The 20,700-nt window shown below is 38.6% G+C and overlaps 3 protein-coding genes across 4 annotated transcripts; 1 reads left to right on the plus strand and 2 right to left on the minus strand.

The window, feature by feature from the left end:
• Nucleotides 1-11,205: 11,205 nt before the first annotated feature.
• LOC133714350 (uncharacterized protein At4g00950) lies at nucleotides 11,206-12,582 on the plus strand. Its single transcript, XM_062140448.1, has 2 exons — nucleotides 11,206-12,049; nucleotides 12,278-12,582. The coding sequence occupies exons 1-2, from the start codon at nucleotides 11,408-11,410 to the stop codon at nucleotides 12,353-12,355; spliced, it is 720 nt and encodes a 239-aa protein (XP_061996432.1). The 5' UTR covers nucleotides 11,206-11,407; the 3' UTR covers nucleotides 12,356-12,582.
• Nucleotides 12,583-12,940: 358 nt separating this feature from the next.
• On the minus strand, nucleotides 12,941-16,837 carry LOC133717404 (ethylene-responsive transcription factor CRF6). Of its 2 annotated transcripts, XM_062144109.1 has the most exons (4): nucleotides 16,640-16,837; nucleotides 14,690-16,407; nucleotides 14,007-14,089; nucleotides 12,941-13,171 (listed from the first exon to the last, which is right to left on the minus strand). In XM_062144109.1, the coding sequence occupies exons 2-4, from the start codon at nucleotides 15,609-15,611 to the stop codon at nucleotides 13,142-13,144; spliced, it is 1,035 nt and encodes a 344-aa protein (XP_062000093.1). In that variant the 5' UTR covers nucleotides 15,612-16,407; nucleotides 16,640-16,837; the 3' UTR covers nucleotides 12,941-13,141. The 2 variants fall into 2 exon arrangements, with proteins under 2 accessions (XP_062000093.1, XP_062000094.1); XM_062144110.1 differs by lacking the exon at nucleotides 14,690-16,407 and having other exon boundaries at nucleotides 16,640-16,798.
• Nucleotides 16,838-17,294: 457 nt separating this feature from the next.
• On the minus strand, nucleotides 17,295-20,700 carry LOC133714349 (uncharacterized). The gene is made up of 3 exons (XM_062140447.1): nucleotides 20,464-20,700; nucleotides 18,200-19,121; nucleotides 17,295-17,976 (listed from the first exon to the last, which is right to left on the minus strand). The coding sequence occupies exons 2-3, from the start codon at nucleotides 19,093-19,095 to the stop codon at nucleotides 17,511-17,513; spliced, it is 1,362 nt and encodes a 453-aa protein (XP_061996431.1). The 5' UTR covers nucleotides 19,096-19,121; nucleotides 20,464-20,700; the 3' UTR covers nucleotides 17,295-17,510.

Here is a 20,700-nt window from a genome sequence, read left to right on the forward strand (position 1 = left end):
GAAGATGAAGTGAAATATGGTTTTGATGGTTTGGGTGGTGGTGGGAATGCCTCTGGAGAGTACAGAGATGGTGGGTTTGGGGAGATTGGAAGATGAAGGAGAACAGAGAGAAAGAGAGAGTGTAGTCGGAGACTGGTTTTGATGGTGAAGAGGATTGAGAGCAGGAAGTGAGGTAGGAGAGGAGGATTGGGTTGCGCTCATGGTGGTGGTTGAGCGGATGTGGTCGCGCTTATGGTGGCGGTTGAGCTGAGCTGCAAAGAGATCTGAGTTTTTAGGGTTAGAGAGAGGGTTGTGGGATTTAGGAGAGGAGAGAGGAGAAGAGGGTAGTTTGGACATTTCGTCCAAATTGAGAGCCAAAAACTGAATAGTGGGCCATGCTTGTCGGTGACAACTCAGCGTATGACGTCACGATTAGAGTCAAAGTCAAATTTTGGACTAGGTTGATGGAAATTGGAAGCGCAGGGACCATCTTGATTAAAAAAAAAAGTCAGAGACCAAAGTGATTTTAGGCCTAAAGTTCGAGGGACTAAACTGAATTTAATCCAATAATTTACATTAACCGTATTTGATCAAAGGTTTCCATGATATCGGTAATTGGTATGTAGCATTAGATTTAGACATAACTACTGAGCTCGAAATTAAGGAGAAGTACCCCTTTCAAAAAAAAAAAAAAATTAAGGAGAAGTAGCTTCTTAACGTACGGCCATAACTATAGCAATTGAATGTCCTACGGGCATGTATAATATGGTTAATTATATCATCCTAATCCTGCAAACCTCTCTTGTACGTTGCCTGCTTGTTTCGATTCCTAACACTCATTCACTGAATTTTTTTGCTTTAATTTATCTTCCACATTGAGTTAATTCTTGTTCATGTACATTAATGATTCTCTTCCCCTTCTCCATCCATCTATAGCAGTCGAGCAGCCCATAGCTAGCGTCTAGCCTCCTCCAATGGTTGCAGGATGTCCAAATGGGAATCTCCTCTTATGAAACTATGAAGGGCACTTTACTATTTGTTTCCCACTTCCCAGGCTGTTGAAACAAATTTGTTCTTTGTCGTTGTTCTACATTAATTCAGTGTATGAATAGTAAACGTTGAACACGAAATCGGAGTGTTATAGGATTAGGGATGGATTGTTTAATCAGTGAGGCAATCAGGCAAATGGCTTCTAGTGTTGTACATGTATGAAGGTTTAGAGAAGACAACCCCGGCGAACTCTTTGGCAACCGAATGAATATATAACGATCTTTAGGATCGTATAGATCGGAAAGCTGAGGTTTGGTAAATGCCAGGGATCATGCTTTTTAATTTTACTATTTGGAAGATAGTCGGATGATGAGCTAAAACAATTTTGAATGAAACTTTAGTGTTTGTGGTATATTGGTAATTAGAATCCCGCATCGAGAATAAATTGTATGAAATGAATGATTATAAGGAATTATATCAATGTTTCTTATTGCTGAGTCTTGTAGCGGAGACTTATAACTAAGCGGGGCATTAAAGTGATTGGTGGGTGAGTGAATCTTTGCTTGATGAGGTGTGATAGTCTTGGTTTGTTCATTTCGGTGAAGTCGCACTAAGCACGCCCCTAAACCCTCGGATCAGAGGGCCCCCCACACGATAAGGGTGGGTAGCGAACTACATTGAGTAATTATGATTGGGAGTCGTCCCACGAATTAAGATGACCTCACTTCAGCGTGCTGTCGGGTGTAAGCTCTCACCCCACAATCACTTTTAACGTTGTTTTTTTTTTCGACACTAAACCCAGGAAACAGAGAGATTGAAACCCGCGGTGGGCAAGGAAGGCCATCAGTCTTCAGAACTCGAAGCGAGGATGGTGGTGGCGTGTTTTCACGGATGAGCAGACCCACCTTCCCTTTGGCAAGCGAAGCCGATGTGTCAAAGACTCAAAGGGCTTACATCGCAATCACGTTGAAGGATGTAAATCTTTACAAGGGCTCACATGTACCATTGATACGCTGAGTCTCAGTGTTAACTTGTAACTATGCAGGGAACTAAGTTTTTTCTATGCAATTGAAGTTTCTGGATAGGAAGATAAACTGGAGTATAAATGCTATTCTGTGATTTTCATAGACTTTGGATCATATCTTAATGTTTTTTTGATAAAGAAAGAAAGTTTATTACTTATTGATTGATTTCTGGGCAAATGGCTTGTGGTACTTTATTGTATAATTTTCATAGAGTTGGATATCATATTGGTAATCTTGATGTTCTATTGAAATTTTGAAAAAAAGTTTTGACTTTTGAGAAGACATAGCAAGATGAACACTTTGGTAACAGAATGAATATACTGATTCTATGGTCTCATAGAAGTCCAAGTTTAAGGGTTGTTATCCTTCCTTTTACAGTTTTACTATTTGCCTATTTGGAAATATATGTACTAAAACGTTACTTTTAAGAGTATGTGGCATTGGTAATTAGAATCCCACATCAAGAATAAATTTTATGAAATAAATGTATATAAGGAATTACGTACATCAATCTTACTTCTTGTTGAGTCTTGTAGTACGTAGAGACTTGTGACTAAATGTGAATACTAAAGTGATTAATAGGTGAGTAAACTTATGCTCGATAGAGTGCGGTTGTCTTAACTAAGTACACCCATATACCCTTGGGTTAGTTCACTGAAGTCTGAAGTGCATGATAGGGGTGGGTAGCAAACCACAAAATTGCTTAATTTGATTGGGGAGTAGGGCTAAACCGAGCTTTAGCTCCTTCCAAGTTCAACTCGATCATTTCCCACGGATCAAAATGACGTCATAATGGCGCGCTGTTGGCCATGAGTTGTTTTTTTTTTGGATGTACTGTAATGATCTAACATAAAAGGTTCCAATACCTGGCGTGTTATTATATCTATGCATGCCTTAGAACACAGGCCGGTGAATGGCACTTTTACAATACATTTTGGAGGCAGTTGAAACAAATTTGTCCTCTACAATGTATGCATGACTAATAAACTTTGATTAGCGAGGCAAATGTCCTCTAGTGTTTTCGATGTATGATTTTTTATTGAGTTGGATTTCATATCAGGATCTTGATGTTCTATATTTCAAGTGAAATTCTGAACAAAGGTTTAGAGAAGACAAACCAAGATATATGTGAACTCTTTCTCAACGGAATGAAATATACTGATTGCTAGGATCTTAAAGAAGTCGAGGTTTTAGTAATTGCAATGTGCTAGGTATCATGCTCTTGATCTTACTATTGCAAGCTAGTCATATAATGAACTAACATAATTTTGAATAGAATTTGAGAGTATTTGGAACTTTAACAATTAGAAGCCCACATCATCGACAAATTGTATCATATAAATGTTTCTAAGAAGTGATGTCAATTCATTTAATGGCCGAGCCTTGTAGTGGAGCTTTATAATTAAGCAGGGCATTTAAGTGATTGATGAGTGAGTATAGACTTTGTCTGATGAGATGTTGTTGTCTTGATTTGTTCACTTCAGTGATATCGTATTAAGCACGCCCCTAAACTTCTAACCAGAAGGACCCCTCTTGTTGTTGTGTGAGTAAATAGGGCTGGGCACGGTCCCAGACCGGCACTGGATTTGCAGGGACCGGGATCGGGTATCTTTTTTCGGGCCGGGCTTGCAGTTCCAGAGAATGGGGACCGGGTTAAACCCGGACCGGGACAAGCAGGCCGGTTTTTTGGGGCTTTCGGGCCCAACCCGTCCTTTAAAAAAAAAAAAAGATTGTTGAGAAAAGAAAGCCAGAAAGGTTTTTGGCTTTGAAAAATTGAAGGGAGAAGAGATTTGGATTGCTGGGAAAAGAGAAGAAAGGTCCTGGGTTCTTTTAGTTCCTGATGTCGTGCACGACTTGCGGCGACTGTGGCGACGGCAGCGGAGGAGGACGAAGAGAACGAGCACGATGACCGCGCTGGAGTTGAACTTGAAGAGCGAGAGGTAGAGGAAATGAGGAATAATGGACTGGTTGATCTCTAGTTTTTGGAGGAGGAGTAAAGTTGGGGACTTGGGGTTGACTGGCTAAGGAAGAAGAAGAAGAAGAAGAAGAAGAAGAAGAAGAAGAAGAACTGAAGAAGAGAGAAGAAGAAGAAGAAAGAAGCAGAAGAGAGGAGATGAATCGTGAAAGAAGGAAGAAAGGTTAATCGAAAAAAAAAAGAAGAAGAAGAAGGAGAGATAAGAAAGAAGACGCAGAGGCCAGAGAGAAGAAAGAAGAGAGAATAAAGAAGAATGATAAAAAAAATATAAAAAAAGAAGAAGAAGGAGAAAGAAGAAAGAAGACGCAAAGGCCAGAGAGAATAAAGAGGAATGATAGTGATAGGTAGTCCTGAGAAGAGTGAAAAGTAGAAGGACACGTGAGGATAAGTATAAAAGATAAAAAAATATATTACTTGTGTAGTGAAGTTCGGGTTCTTCGGTCCAAGAGGTCAGTAGAAGTCAGAGACCGAGACCAGACCGGCAAGAATGAGTTGGAGACCGAACCAGCCCGAAAGCAACTATTTTCAGTCTAAAACCCGACCCGAACCGGCCGGTCCGGATCGGTTCCTCAGGGTTTTTCGGTTTTTCGGTCATTTATGCCCACCCCTATGAGTAAAGCCAATCTTGATGAAGTGTGATGGTCTTAGTTTATTCATTTCAGTGAAATCGCATTAAACACGCCCATAAATTCTCGAATTAGAAGACTACTCTTCCAACTCGTATCCCATAGATCCGAACAACCTCAATCTGGCTTGCTTTCGGGCATAATCCGTCACCCCAAAATTAATTTTTGTCCAATTTAGAGATGTCGCCGTGTGATAAAATAGCCCTAAATTGGTCACATATAGACGAGTGTAGACAGAGGAAAAGAAGTTTCTTAACGTACCTCATAGCTATAACAATTGACTGTCCTACGGGCATGGATCATATGGTTAATTATATCATCCTAAATATCCCGCAGACCTCTCTTGTACGTTGCCATGTTTCGATTCCTAAAGTAAGTGAATAAGTTTTAGGCCTAAAACTTATTCACTTACTTTGCTTTTATTTATCTTCCACTTTGAAACATTAACAACCCAGACGAACTCTTTGGCAACAGAATGAATATAGAAGTATAGAACGATTTTTTAGCATCATATAGATCGAAAAGTTGAGGTTTACTAAATGCCAGGGATCATATATGCTCTTTAATTTTACCATTTGGAAGATAGTCGGATAATGAACAAACACAATTTTGAATAAAACTTGAGTGTTCGTGGTATGTTGGTAATTAGAATCCCACATCGAGAATAAATTGTATGAAATGAATGTTTATAAGAAATTACATCAATGTTTCCTATTGCCAAATCTTGTAGCGGAGACTTGTAACTGAGGGGGACATTAAAGTGATTGACGAGTGAGTGAATCTTTGCTCGATGAGGTGTGATTGTCTTGTTTTGTTCATTTCGGTGAAGTCGCACTAATTAAGAACTCCCCTAAACCCTCGGGTCAAAGGACCCCCACACGATAAGGGTGGGTAGCGAACTACATTGAGTAATCATGATTGGGAGTCGTCCCACAAACTAAGATGATATCACTTCAGCGTGCTCTCGAGTTTCGTAGTGAGTTACATTCAGGGAATTAAGTTCTTTCTACGCAATTGAAGTTTCTGGATAGCAAGACATGTTGTAATTGAGTATTAGCATGTATGAAATGAATGTTTATAAGACACTACGTACATCAATCTTTCTTATCGCCGAATATTGTAGCGGAGACTTATAACTAAACATGAATATTAAAGTGATTGATAGGTGAGTCTACTTATGCTCGATGGAGTGTGGTTGTTTTGATTTACTCACCGAAATGAAGTCGCACTAGTACCCTCCCTCATGGTTGATTTGTTCACCAAAGTGCAAGATAAAGGTGGGTAGCAAACCACATACTTACTTAATTTGATTGGGGACTTGGGCTAAGGCGAAACCACAATACTTTTTGGAGGCAGTTGAAACAAATTTGTCCTCTACAATTAATGTATGCAATTGATTAGCGAGGAAATTGTCGTATGATTTTTTCTTGAGTTGGATATCATATGATTTTTTCTTGAGTTGGATATCATATCAGTATCTTGATGTTCTATATTTCATGTGAAGTTCTGAACAAAGGTTTAGAGAAGACTACAAACCAAGATGAACTCTTTCTCAACGGAATGAAAATATACCGATTGCTAGGATCTTAAAGAAGTCGAGGTTCTAGTAATTGCTATTTGCTAGGTGTCATGCTCTTGATCCTACTATTACAATCTATTCATATAATTAACCAACATAATTTTGAATAGAATTTGAAAGTATTTGGAACTGTAACAATTAGAATCAGCTGAATCGCACATCGTCGACAAATTGTATTATATAAATGTTTATATGACGTTATATCAGTTGTTTTAATTGCTGAGTGTGGGGGGTTGTAATTAAGTAGGGCACTAAAATGATTTATGAGTGAGTGTATGTTTTGTTTGATGAGATGTTGTCTTAATTTGTTCACTTCAGTGAAATCGAACTAAGCACGCCCTTAAACCTTCGAATTAGAAGCCCCCCCCCGCTTGAAAATGATGGATAGCAAGTTACAGAATTGATGCACATTTGATTGGGAGGAGTTGGGCAAGCACTGCACCTTACTCATATCCCACAAATCAAGCTGACTTCGCTTTAGCGTGCTCTCAGGGATAAGTCCTCATCTCACAATAATCACTCTTTTTTTTTTTTTTTCAGTAAAAACACTGTATCTAATAATTCTAAATTGGTGTTTAGACAATACCCTCCAACCATGAATTCACTATATATAGTGGTCCACTTATATATCGTACTAATACAATTTTGAATCGAATTATCCATCCAACCCTTTTTTATCAAACGTTTCCATGATATTGGTAATTGGTATTCCACATTGAAAACATAGAGTATGAATTACGAAATAAATGTTTCTAAGCACTTGTATCAAACATTGTCATCTTTGAGCCATGTAACAGATGCTTGTAATTAATTAACTAATCAAGGCATTAAATAGTGATTGTTGTGTGAGTAAAGCCAATCTTTAAGTGTGATGGTCTTAGTTTGTTCATTTAGTTAGAAAACTGCTCTTCCAACTCGTGTCCCATAGATTCGAACAACATCACCCTGGCATGCTTTCGGGAATACACCCCATAATATCTTTTTGTCCGATGCCCCGTGTGATTAAATAGCCCTAAATTGGTCACAAATAGACGAGTGTAGACATAACATGACTATTGAGCTCGAAACTGAGGGGAAGAAGTTTCTTAACGTACGGCCATAGCTATAACAATCGACTGTCCTACGGGCATGTGTCATATGGTTAATTATATCATCCTAATCCCGCAGACCTCTCTTGTACTTTGCCTTGTTTCGATTCCTAAAACTCATTCACTTACTTTGCTTTTATTTATCTTCCACATTGAGTCAATTCTTTTTCATGTAAATTAGGTTCTCTAGCTTCCTTCTCCATCTATCTATAGCAGTTGAGCAGCCTGTAACTAGCGTCTGGCCTCCTCCAAATGGGAATCTTCTCTGATGAAAGGCACTTTACTAAATTTTTTTTCCTAGACTGTTGAAACAAATTTGTTCTTTGTCATTGTTCTGCATAATTTAGTGTATGAATAATAAATGGAACACGAATCGGAGTGTTATAGGATTAGGGATGGATTGTTTAAACAGTTTAAGCAGTGAGGCAAATGGCTTCTATTGTTTTAAATGTATGAAGGTTTAGAAAAGAACATAGACGAACCTTTTTGGCAACAGAATGAATATATACTACGTTTTAGTATCGTATAGATGTTGAGGTTTACTAAATGCCAGGGATCATGCTCTTTAATTTTACTATTTGGAAAGATAGTCAGATAATGAACAGAAACAATTTTGAATAAAACTTGAGTTAATGCTATTTTGATAAAGAAAGACAGGATGTTTATTACTTAATTATTGATTGATTCGTGGGGCAAATGGCTTGTGGTACGTTAATGTATAATATTCATAGAGTTGGATATCATATCGGTAATCTTGATGTTCTATTGGAATTCTGAACGAAAACTTTGAGAAGATCCTACGAGGCTTATTCTACTAGTGAGAATCGCAAGATGAACACTTTGGTAACAGAACGAATATAATGATTCTAGGGTCTCATAGAAGTCCAAGCTGCCTTCCTTTTATTATTTGGAAAGAAAAGTACCAAAACTTTACTTGTAAGAGTTTGTGGTATTGGTAATTAGTAATTAGAATCCCATATCGAGAATAAATTGTATGCAATGAATGTTTATAAGGAATTACACTAATCTTTTTTATTGCCGAGTCTTGTAGCGGAGACTTATAACTAAGCGGGGCATTAAAGTGATTGGCGGGTGAGTAAATCTTTGCTTGATGAGGTGTGGTTGTCCTGGTTTGTTCACTTCGGTGAAGTCGCATTAAGCACGCCCCTAAACCCTCGGGTCAGAGGGCCCCCCACACGATAAGGGTGGGTAGCGAACTACATTGAGTAATCATGATTGGGAGTCGTCCCACTAACTAAGATTACCTTACTTCAGCGTGCTGTCGGGTATAAGCCTCACCCTACAATCACTTTTTGTTGTTTTGGTTGCTAATGATCTAACAGAAATAGGTCTTAATACCTTGAAAAGATTGCGTGAAAACTCTGGTGCGGGATTGCTTTTTTTTTTTTACCTCGATAAAATAGTGAGCGTAATCCCTCACATCAATCCTCTTTAATCAAACGTTTCCATGATAATTGGTACTTAATTAGCGGTAAATTTAGACATGCCCACATAAAGTGATTAATTGGTCACAAATAGACTGATTGTAGACATAACATGAGTATTGAGTTCGAAAATGGAGAATAAGCTTCTTAACGTACGGCCATTCAACATGCAGTGCATGAATTATATAGTTTAGGATCCCGCAAACCTCTCTTGTACGTTGCCTTGTCTCGATTCCTAACACTCGTTCACTTTGTTTGCTTTTATTTATCTTCCACATCGATCGAGTCAATTCTTGTTCATATACATTAATTCTCTTCCTTCTCCATCCATCTATAGCAGTTGAGCAGCCCATATCTAGCGTCTAGCCTCCTCCAATGGGTTGCGGGATGTCCAAATGGGAACCTCCTCCGATGGGTTGCGGAATGTCCAAGTGGGAACAAAATCACGAGGCCGACCTCCCTACCAAAGACTATTGTGAATTTAGTCCTGATCGGCCGCATCATCGTAAGGTTTGTGGACAATCCAACAACGTGAACAAGGGGGTTGATTCCGACGACAACATTAAGGATAAAGATGGTCAAAGCAATTAGGCTAGAGGTACGGATGCTCCCGCCGGTCTGGCCACCATCGTATAATTGGTGGCCAGAGACCAGTTTTTGGAGGAGAGAAGAGGCTGTTGATCATGTTTTAGGAAGATGATGATCGATGTAGAAGGATGAGATCGAGTATCTCGCATAAGGAATGTATTGCTTTGTGTAGGCAGTTTATAAAAATTAATGTTTGAGTCTCTCCATCCCGTTTTGCCCTAAATAGGTTCTGGGTTAATTGGAGGATGAACATTTTCAATACAAATTTCCTAACTCATACACAATTAAGTTGCCAAAATTGCATTGGTGATGATATATCCATTTTTATTTTATTTCTGTCTGAGAGTTTTTGTCAACTAATTTTTGTCGGTAAGGTTGCTACGCCGACAAATATTTTGTCCGGGATGATATTTGTCCATTTTTGTACGAGAGTCCATTGTTAGCAAAGTTCATTTTCCTCTATTCTCAAAAAAAAAAAAAAAAACAAGGTTCATTTTCCTCTACCAATGAATACCTCGTTGAATATGGTGCTTTGCCGACGAATATGGAAATGTTCTTAGCCTAAAGGCTACAGATTGAAGAATTCCATCTTCATGGGCTTTTGATAAGCACTTAAGCTAATGATGGGATTCATAAGCATGATTTTGTTACTTGCCATCACCCACTCTTCCACTGGAAAAACGTTTTCATTATTTTTCTGGTTTTTGTTGCTTTCTACTTTCGGTTTTAGAGGGGAATGCCATAATTAAGCTTTAATCATTGTCATCTCTAACACTTACCTATTAAAATTTGGCAATGATTATGGCTTCAGCAAGTGTGTAACAAATTATATCAACATCGATTAAGCTGATCTGACTTCAGCTTAATCATACATTATAATTGTTATTTCGATTTCTTCCACTGCACTACTCCAGCTAAATAATTAAGGAAGTACTTTTCTTTTGTTCTTCATTTGAAACATGTCAAAGATAGTGTACTGAGGAAAAGGAAAACCTGCTGTTTTGAGTTGGTGGTTTACATTAGGCCTCAGTCCAAACAGAGAGAGAAGGGTTACATCTTTTACGTCATAGCAAATCTGCTTTTAGCAAAACTATTTCTTTGATTAATTATGAAAATGACTAGATGGTTTTCTCTTAATTTTTCCCTTGACTTTTGTACCTTGATTATGAGTCATGACAATTAGTACCTTGATTATGAGTCATGACAATTAGTAGCAAAGCTGTCTCTTGAACGCTCATACCACTGCCGTAAATTTTGTGTGGCTTCAGATCTCTGTCATTACTAGGCCTAATATCAACTAGATTGTGTGATGTAGTTTTATTGACTTTCCTTTCACCAAAGTTGATCTAACTGTTCCCATGACTTCTTCTGGCATAACTGTTACCATTTTTTTGATGGTTGAAATAGTAAAGACCAATTTTCCTCCACAATGAAGAAGAAGGTATCCTTTTCTATGATCCTTAATAAGATCTAGTGCCAATTTGTCTTTCTTTTTCTTTTTTGGGTCAAAAGTCTAGTGCCAAATTGGATGCATATTTTTCAGACCTTCAAAATCCAGCTGCATGGTACGTGCAGTTGCCTTGAGAGAATGGAAGAAGTGTCTGGTCTTTGGCGGAAATTGGAAGTGTGACTTTTTCTTTGGAAGGGACTTTGATGGAGTAGCTAAAGTCCAAGACACGGTTCAGTGCTGAAAAGGGTATTATTCTCCAGAACAAGTTGGCATCCTATGCTTTGCCATAACAATCTGGTCCGTCCATGACCATACCATTCGAGCTTGACATTTGGTAAAAATATCTAAGCACTTTGTTTACTGCCACAAGTCCTCATCTGATTAGTTGAGTAGCATAGTGAAGTCATTTTCTTGTTTTCCCCGATAAGAGGGGAGATAGGATGAAAGCTGTGTTGCTTTTTCTACCCCAAGAGCTGGTGCACTACAAATTTAGTATTTACTACGCTCCACTAATTACTAGATGTGACTAAAAGAGCTTCCCTTTTTCTGTGATCACTTTCCTTCTCTCTTCTCCACCGTCTCTCTTCCCCTCGGACACTCCAACCCCAACTCCTTTATGCTTCAAAACACCAAAGAGAAGCCACAGAGAGAGTTAGAGAGCCATGGGATCTGAGGCAGAGCCAGAGTCACCAAAGCTACCCTTGTTCTCCATTTCACACATACAGTCAAATGAGCCTTCTGGGTGTCTAACCCCACCCTTCTACAGTTCAGTTTCAGTACCATTCAGATGGGAAGAAGAGCCAGGAAAGCCAAGGCCTTGCACAGACCTTGCAACCATACCAAACCCAGTTGACTTATCCCCAAAGTGCTTGGAACTCCCTCCAAGGCTGTTGCTTGAGACCAAATTGCTCTCACCCACCACAGTGTTGGAGGGTCCTTATGTGGGGAGATCAAGGTTTCAGTCCTCTTCTTTTAGGATGGTGGGGAGGGACTGTTATGGGTCTTTTAGCGCTGATCATGAGAGATCAGGGCAGCATGGTGCTTTGGTTATGAGCAAGAGTGGGGTTAAGGAAAGAAGGTGGTTTGATTCATGGGGGAGGAGGGTCTTTAAGGGTAAAAGAGAGGTTGGTGGGGCTAATTATGTCTTTCCATCATCTGTGGATGGAGAGAGTGATGGTGGTGGTGGTGGTGGTGGCGGTGGCGGTGGCGGTGTTGGAAAGAGTAGTAGCTTCAGGGTGAAGAACACAAGGCATAGAAGGGCCAGGAGCTTTTCCAGTCTCTCTCATTCAAGGCCTCAGTTCTGGGTATATCTCTCATTCTCATCATTTTTGGTTTCTACTTTCTAGTTCTAGTTGTTTTGTATTCTAGCTTATACTTTCATTTGGCTACAATTATGAATTTGATGGATAAGGTTGTGATTTTGTGTACTTCAAGAAATTGTCTGAGAATTTTTTACTTTTAGTAATAGGGTAATAGTAATACTTGGAACTGAGTTATTTGTAGGTGATGTAAAACTGTTTTCATTTTTACAGGCAACTATCAAACAAGGGTTGAAGCAGGTGGTTCCATGGAAGAGTAGGAAATCAAAACAAGATGGGATTGTCATTTAGACTTGTCTCTGGGCACCATAGTATGTGTCCACGTTAATTACCTGTCAACTGCTGTAGTCATGTAGTCATAAAAAAAAACTGCTCTAGTCGTGTAATATTATTTTATGTGTAAAGAAAAACAACACCGGGCTCAAAGCCGGATCGGGTCCCAAATGTCGGTGGACGTTGTAATCAGTTAGTGCCCCCATAGGGACATCTGAAATGAAAGTTTGCTGGCTTGAAATGCATGCGTGTGGAAAATGTAGCTTTACTCCCTTGCTTTCTTCTCAATTTGCAACTTATCACTGGTAGAGTTCCTAGTTAGGATAATACTGTCACAGATCACTGGCAAAACAAAGAGATCCAGTATCACATATCCAGGGAACTGGTTGTTTTCTTTTGATGGCATGCGCATATCTGTTTGTTTCTACACTACAATTGCTGCTTAGAATGTTAAAGTGGATTGGGGAAGTTAGTGGAATGGAGTTCATCCCCCCAATGACTAGCAAATATGTCAAGTGGCTGGAACCAATGTCAAGCACTATATAAGAAGCAAAAAGAGATGTAGCAGCACAAATTGAGGCAGAAAATAATAGGCAAAACATATAAGCCATTCAAATCAACAACTAAATTCATTAAGTCACCATGAATGAACATGGTAATGAAAACCATTCATATGCCTACAAAAAAATAGAGGATGATTCAAGATGCATCTCCATACATGATTGTCAAGCTTATTACATTGCTCACGAAAATGGAAAAGAGGGGTTCTTTAATTGTCACTTGTATCAATGAATCATATTGCCTCTATTTTTTACCCGTCATACCTGCAACCACCTGAAAAACATGCTCAGGTATCAATATATCGACAAAGAATGCAAGAAACATTAACTTGATTATGTTGAATGTGGTGAAACTATGAAATTGGTATTAACAGTCTAAAAAACAAATAATCCTCTTCATTTTAAATATTGGTAGTTTGGGAAGTTTTCAAATAGTTGAAGCTAGAAAAACTACTTAATATTAAAACATATTTTCTCCTGATGTAGCTCATTAAGTTCTAGCCAGATACATTTAGTCCTCTATCTGAGGACCAGAAGTGAATTCACAAGAGATCGAATCATGTAGACCAATTTTGAGGGAGAGAGCAAGTTGAGAGGATCCAAGAGTTATACAGTCCCTATCATTTTCATCAAAAATACTAGTGGCTGTTAAAGAGTATATAACCAAACCACATTGACCTATCTTACACAAGGAAGCATGTTGAGAATATCCAATAGTTCTACATCTTTCTGTTCCTATCCTTTTCAACTTAGCTGTAAGAGCACATAATCAAACCATGTCAACCTATTATAAGGTGAAGAATCCGTAGGCTTCTGTGGGCAACAAACCTAACTATAGCATGATGAGCATAGAATATACCAGTCTCATAAAATTCATACTCCTTGGAACACGGTTCCTTGAAGCAGCTCAGTAGCTATTTTCTTGAAGTAGGGGAATCATTAATTAGGAAAATAGGGTCTTTTCCATTTCCCTCATAATGGTTTACTCATCCTACTTATATAAACAAAGGCGGGGAAGAAAAAAGAACAAACAACATAATAGATCCAAGTACTCCAATGTGCATAAATTGGTGAATTATATATAAAAATAAAAGTGCACTGCTACTCACATCACTTAAAGCAGGCTGAGGGACTTGCTTAGACGCTTCAAAGGAATCTAACATTGGCCTCACTACAGCTGGAAGGAAGAGTCCTGAAAATTTAATGAACAATAACAGTCAGATGAAGATATGCAAAACTCATATGGACAAACTTGTATAAACTAAAGACATAGGAACCACCAGAGGATATCAAAATTGATCCCTCTCTCATAAGTCCTAACACAATGGAATATAGTTTTCATCCTCGGAATATAACTGATGTAGAAGTGTCCACTTTTCCTAATAGGAAAACACAATTTTAATCTATTACAGAACATTTCTATGGTGAGAATGTACTAATTTTCTTAGCAATGTCACTTCTGTCAAACAAGTTCAAAACATAGTTAGTTACTCTTTAATATATACCAATCTGATAGTTGATCTAGGACGGCTCCCAAAAAGCGCAAGGAAAACCCAAGGACTCTCTCCAAAGATAAAGTTAACCTCAGGACCACTCAAATGTTTTTCAAGCCTTTCGCTTTACTAAAGTCTAAAGTACTGAGTATAAATCTACAACTACTAGTAATTCCTTACTACAAAACCTATGGTCACCATAATCAGGTTTTAATCAACGCAAGCAAAATCCTGCTTGGATAATTAACATTGACCACCCAATCAGTCTAAGTCAAGAGAGGGAAGATTGATAACCTCACCATTTACATCATCACACGCAGGATGATCAACTATGTCAGTCATACCATCAAAATACCGATCCAAACACTCAAGCATGTAATTATCCACAAACCCAATATTCAAATGTACGGGTGGTAACAATGTTGGCTTTTCAGGAGCCTTCAAATTGTATTGCTCTTCTTCAGAATCTAGTGGCACAGGGCCTTCTCGTCCAGAAACCTCCAAAGTGGACTCTTCATCTGACTTTCTGAGTCCAATATTTTGTGCAGCTGTACTAGAAATATCAAGCACAGATGAAGGTGATGGATGAGAAAACACACTTTTGGTGTCTTCATATGAAACAGTTTCAATAGCAGCATCAGCTGATAAATCCTGACTCTCTGATAAATGATTGCCTTGATAATTATGCTTGGTCTCACACACTCCCTTGGCCTTATCTGATAATTGCAACTCTTCAAGATTACTCTTAGTCTTTTGCAATAACTTTATGTTATCAAACTCGACCCTCTTTTTCTGATAAGCCATAGCAGCCTCCTCTGCAGTAGTATAAGTGCCAAGCCATAATCTAGTCTTTCGAAATGGATCTCGAATTTCCGCCGCATACGTTCCCCATTTTCTACGCCGAACTCCCTTATATTTGGTAGCACATCTTTGAGTTTCCTTACTGTCATCGAAATCCATACTAGTACCAAACTTGGTGCCATAGGTATTGCAATTGAATGAAGTCTTTGCAGATGATTCACATGGGGTACCCCCAACCAAAATCTCTGAAACAATGCGCTTATTACGCACTGATCTATTTTTCTTAATATTATATTCCTCATCATCTTCACTCGAACAATCAGTGGCATAGGGATCATCATATATGATGCGAATTCTCTTGGTGGAACTTGTATCCTGGTCTTTGCTTGGTTGCTTCATCTTCAAATTCTCCCGTTTCATAAGAAGATTCAAGCTTTTTGAGTTTTAAAGTCAAACACCTCTAACCCCTTAGAAGAAAGAGCAAAAAAAGTAAACTATAGGAACATCCCAAAAAAGAAAAACCCGAGATGTCTTGCAAAATTCAGTTAGAAAACAAAAAACCTTAAAACACCGAAGTTCTAAAATTGAAAAAGAAGAGTGTTTCTCAAATAATATACTCTAGAAGAAAAACCCTTTTTTCTTTTGTATTTTTTGTTTAACTTAGTGGTAAGGAAAAAGAAGGGAGCTTTGTCTGAGGCTTTGCCTGTGAGACAAGGATTGCATGCAGTAGCTAAAAATAGAAACAAGATGAGTTGTATGTAAGAAAGAATGATGGGAGGTTCACATCCTCTTTAGATTTCCATTCAACAGATCATGTCACCTTCCTGTTTTCTCAAGAAACCCCTATCTCAGTGCACAGAGAGCTAAAAAGAAATAAATCAACGCGACAACACTGTTTTCTCGGCTTTATCTCAGTCTCCCAACTATGTATTCCTCAGTCTCAATCACACCATCTGCATTCTTCATTACGATTATCAAATGAGTTTGCCAATCCTAGAGCTCAAATAGCAATGTTGTTCCGGCCAAATAACCATCTCATTACTCTCCTAGACCGAAGCTACCGAAACAAAACCAGAATCCAAAGCCTTAGATTTCTTGAGCCAGACAATTAAGCACAAAGAGCTAAATGGGTACTAGTACATCAATTTCACAGTCCCTATATAAAGAAAAGCGATGAACTTGGGCACAGAACCAAGACCCGCGTAGCTTCAACGAGCTGAAAAAGGTTAAAGATTAAGTCTTTATCACTAGATCGTTCAAAGAAAACAACACAGAGGCAAATTCATTATCTGGGTCCAATCTCATAATCAAAATCCCTAAAATATATATACACAAAGACTCGATCTTTAGAAAATGCCATTGGAATCGTATATCAGTCTAATCCCAAATCAAATAGGGTTTGATTACTGGAGAGCTCAATTAGAGAGAGAAAGAGATAGAGGGAGTACCAACGCCGGCGATGAGACAAGAAGCTGCGACGACAGGCTCTTGTACGACGAACATCTTAAGCTTCTCCATCACCCCCATCTCTGTTCTGTTCCTCTTTCTGTGTCTCTGTGTGTGTGAGAAGTTTTGTTTTGTCTGCGTCTCTGAACTCGAAGCTGAAAATGGATCTACTTTGATGGGCTTGGATTGAAACCAATTACAACCCGAACCCGACCCATATAATATATAGGGCCAAAGTGTTCTTTTTCTTTCTATTACTATCTCCACCTCGTCCATCCATGATGCAACTGAAGTTTGACTTGAGACAGTCTACATAGTAAAGATTATTTTATAATGTATAAATTCATCGCGTAGACTAGTTCAATATAGAGATAACCAAATTCCATGCATTGATAGTCTACCTTAGTTTAGCTCTAAGACTAATACGAGACTGATATGTTGCTAGAAGGTGGTTCCCCAATTGATATGTCGAAACACTAGTATACCGTATAACTATGCTTACATTTGGTAAACAATGTTCAAAATAAATGGGAGTTTGATTGCTTAGACACATCATTTGATAAAACAATTTTGGTAGATCTAACCATAATCCGGTCTGTTTAGGCAGGGTGACATTATGAAACTCATACAATCATACAAATGTGGAAACTTGTACCATCACACTCAAGATCCAAATGTTGAACCCCAATCAGAATTTACACAATCTCTTCAGTAATCACATCATTTGCAGAAGCACAAGTACCTCGAAATTTACACAGAAAAAAAAAACTGAGAGAAATCTACTGGAATACACAGAGGAAGAGATTTACCAACACATTCCATTTTAAACCAATCAATACAAGAGCATAAAATGGTCGGAACTACTTAAAAAGCCTAGAAAGAAGGTAACATCCAACCCACAGTCCATCCCAGGAGCAAGCCAGCACCAACGAGACCGAACCCCAGTGCAAGAGCAACGGCGTACTTGGAAATGTCATATCCGGGGTTGACCCGCCTGCTTCGTTTACCTTTGGGAACCTTACGCCAGCTCCTGTGCGATTTTCGACGTCTGCTTGACATCCAAGGAAGGACCACTGGGAGAACAGTGGAGCCTGCCTGGTCCTTGTTCTTAATCTGGACATAAAGGGTTTCCAGCTGCAGCAATTGGAACCACTGCTTATAGGCAAAGAGCTGAGAAGCTTGTTTAAAGAAGAGCTTAAAAATGTGCTCCTTCTCAGCACAAGCTTGCTTTGCTGCCTTCTCAGCTTCCCTTGCCCGTGTTTGAGAATGGCACAGTGCTTCAATTAGCTGAGCTTTGGTAGGGTCACCCTCAGTAAGTTGTTGCAGATCTAAGAGATCCCTGTGTATTGTAACATAATTACTCAGAGATTGCAAGTCACCATAAAACTTAAGACTGAGTATCATGTGTAAAAATACAAATAAACGTCAAAAGAGTTATGAAAGCTTGATTAACTCCATTTTGATAAGATTGTAGCATGCGAAATGACAATGTCAGGCAGAAAACATGTGTATACGGGAAATAAGATGTGATTATTCAAGAAAGTTATCAATCTAGTAACTACCTGATTGATGTGTCAGAGTGCTCTTCATCAGCTGCATCTCCATTTTTTCCATGTGTTATCCCAGTATCAGCATATCCCGCATGAGTAGTCATACTGGAAAAACCACTGGCTTGAGCCTTCCTGTCTAAAGATGTCCCCAATATTCCATCGCGGTCAGAAAACCCAATATGAGCAGCATATGGATGTCTCTTATGATACAGTTTCTGAGGTGGGGGAAGATCACAGTTCTCAATATGGTTAAGTGACTTTTGTGCAACCAAGGAGGCCAGTTCATCTCTATCAGTTGTCCGCCACCAAGGTTCAGTCCTCCCACCTCCCATCCAAGGATATTCTGGTTCACAAGACAACTCCTTGGACTGTTCTGAAACTGGGCAATCAATGGTATCCATCCCCATTTTTTCATATGTTTCCCTCATGTCCTTGTACCGAAGTTCCTGTATGTTCTCACCATATTCAGCGTCTACATCTTTCTTTTGGACTTCATAACCTGTCTTCATACAATCACCATCAGTAAATTTTCCTTTATGTTGGTCGAACTCACTGTTTTTGGATGTTTGTTCTACAAACCCAGCTCTCAGTGTTTCCATGTCAGCCTCCAACTCATTTAACTGTTCATAGGTTAAATCTTTTTGGTAGCCATAGTTAGGTTGCATTTGCAGCCACCATCTTGTGTCCGGGGGTAGATTGGAATATGAACGATTCCTATTAATAGGCATGAAGCCAACACCAGGATGATCTAATCCTTCTGTTGCAGTTGCAGGCCCAGCATCCACCTGCTTGGTTGTTGAAGATGAGGATTGACAATAAGCTAATTTGGGAGCTCTTTTTGCATCTTCTTGGACAAAGCAACGATTAGCTGTTCTCTGCCACACAGCCCTTGCTTCTGCTCCCGCCATCACCTTCTAATTGTGCCCATTTGACTCTAAAAAAGGAGAATATCCCAGATATTTCAACAAAAAAGAATATGAAAGCCCCACTACGGAGGGTAACAAAACAACATATGATGCAGAAGAATCTAAAACAGAGCTCTAAAATTCAAATCAACATGATGCAAGTTCAGAGCTGAAAACAAAGCACTCTAATTGGCATTCCTTAGATGCTTCACAGATCCTGTTTCTCCTAATACCAACATATTTGATAACTCAACAATTCACTGATTTCACTTGGTTGAAATAACAAAATTCTAATTCTTAGACTAGATAGTTCTCAGATTGTTAAAACTCTATGGTGTCGATGGAAACCATCTAATAAGAAGCCCGAATATGTCTAAAATAGTCTCCTCTTAATTTTGTTTAACTTTTTAAATAATGTCAGGTAAACCATGGTCAATCCAGCTGCTTCCATTGGGGCTGCAATCACCTCTCAGAATGACCTTCATTTAAACCACCAAATCTCCTTCCACGAAACGGAAACATGATTGAATTCCTAACTAAAAACTTCAAAGCATATTCCCATTTTCTGAATGAACTAAGAAACCCACTCAACACATCTATTTACACAGGTAGGCGGCAATATGTCAGTAAAAACAGATAAAAATCAGAAATTCAAGAACATGCTCATCCAACAACAAAAAGCCAATAATACTTGCAAGACCTTAAAATAAGCCAGACAAGTTCAAGATTGCTGAGAACCATCATTTCCACTCAAGGATTTTAAGCTTGACCATTAGGTATAAGCCTGAGAAATGATATTAAAAAACAGAAATTTGGCACTACGCAAATGGGAAATAAACTAACTTGTGCTTGAGACAAACTTAAGTCATCAAATACCAAACCCCATAAGACACAATTAAACAAAGTAATCCTTCCTTGAAATGTCATTCATCAAACACTTTTCCCATAAGATACCCAAATGCAAATGCTTAAGGTATCTTATTGACCTCAATAACCTCTAAAGCAACAATTCTATAACCCTGCCAACACTAAGCACCAAATCACATTACAACCAATACAGAGGGTAAAAAAAAAAAAAAAAAGCAATCAACCACAACAAAAATCAAACCCTCATAAACTCATATTCATTAACAATGATAGACAGCTTCTTTGGGTGCTAACACTAACATGAAAGTTGTCAGATAAGATTAAGAAAACTAAATAGAAAAACCCAAATTGATAAAAATTCATCATTTCTAAACAAACCCAGATGAACAAACCTGATCAATAACCCATCAAAACACCCAAAATCAATACTTGATCACCACCCACAAAAAAAAAAAAAAAAAAAAAAAAAAACTTAGAGCCTCAAATTCAACAGAGAAAACAGACCTGAAGTAATGGTGAATTGGGTACTACTTGCTGGATCCGATGAGCTCAATTAAAGCAAGCAGAACATACACACAAAAAAAGGAACCGTTACAGTTCTGAAATCTAAGGGTGAGAAGGAAGAAGAAGAAGAAGGAGACCCATTTCAGAAAAAAAGGAGGAAGCTTTGCTTTAGATTTTCAGTTATCATTTCTCTCTTAAAGCCACGCTTGCTCTGCAAGACTTGAGAATTTTCAGCAA

This window comes from Rosa rugosa, chromosome 6 (assembly GCF_958449725.1).
Source record: "Rosa rugosa chromosome 6, drRosRugo1.1, whole genome shotgun sequence".
Taxonomy (NCBI): Eukaryota; Viridiplantae; Streptophyta; class Magnoliopsida; order Rosales; family Rosaceae; genus Rosa; species Rosa rugosa.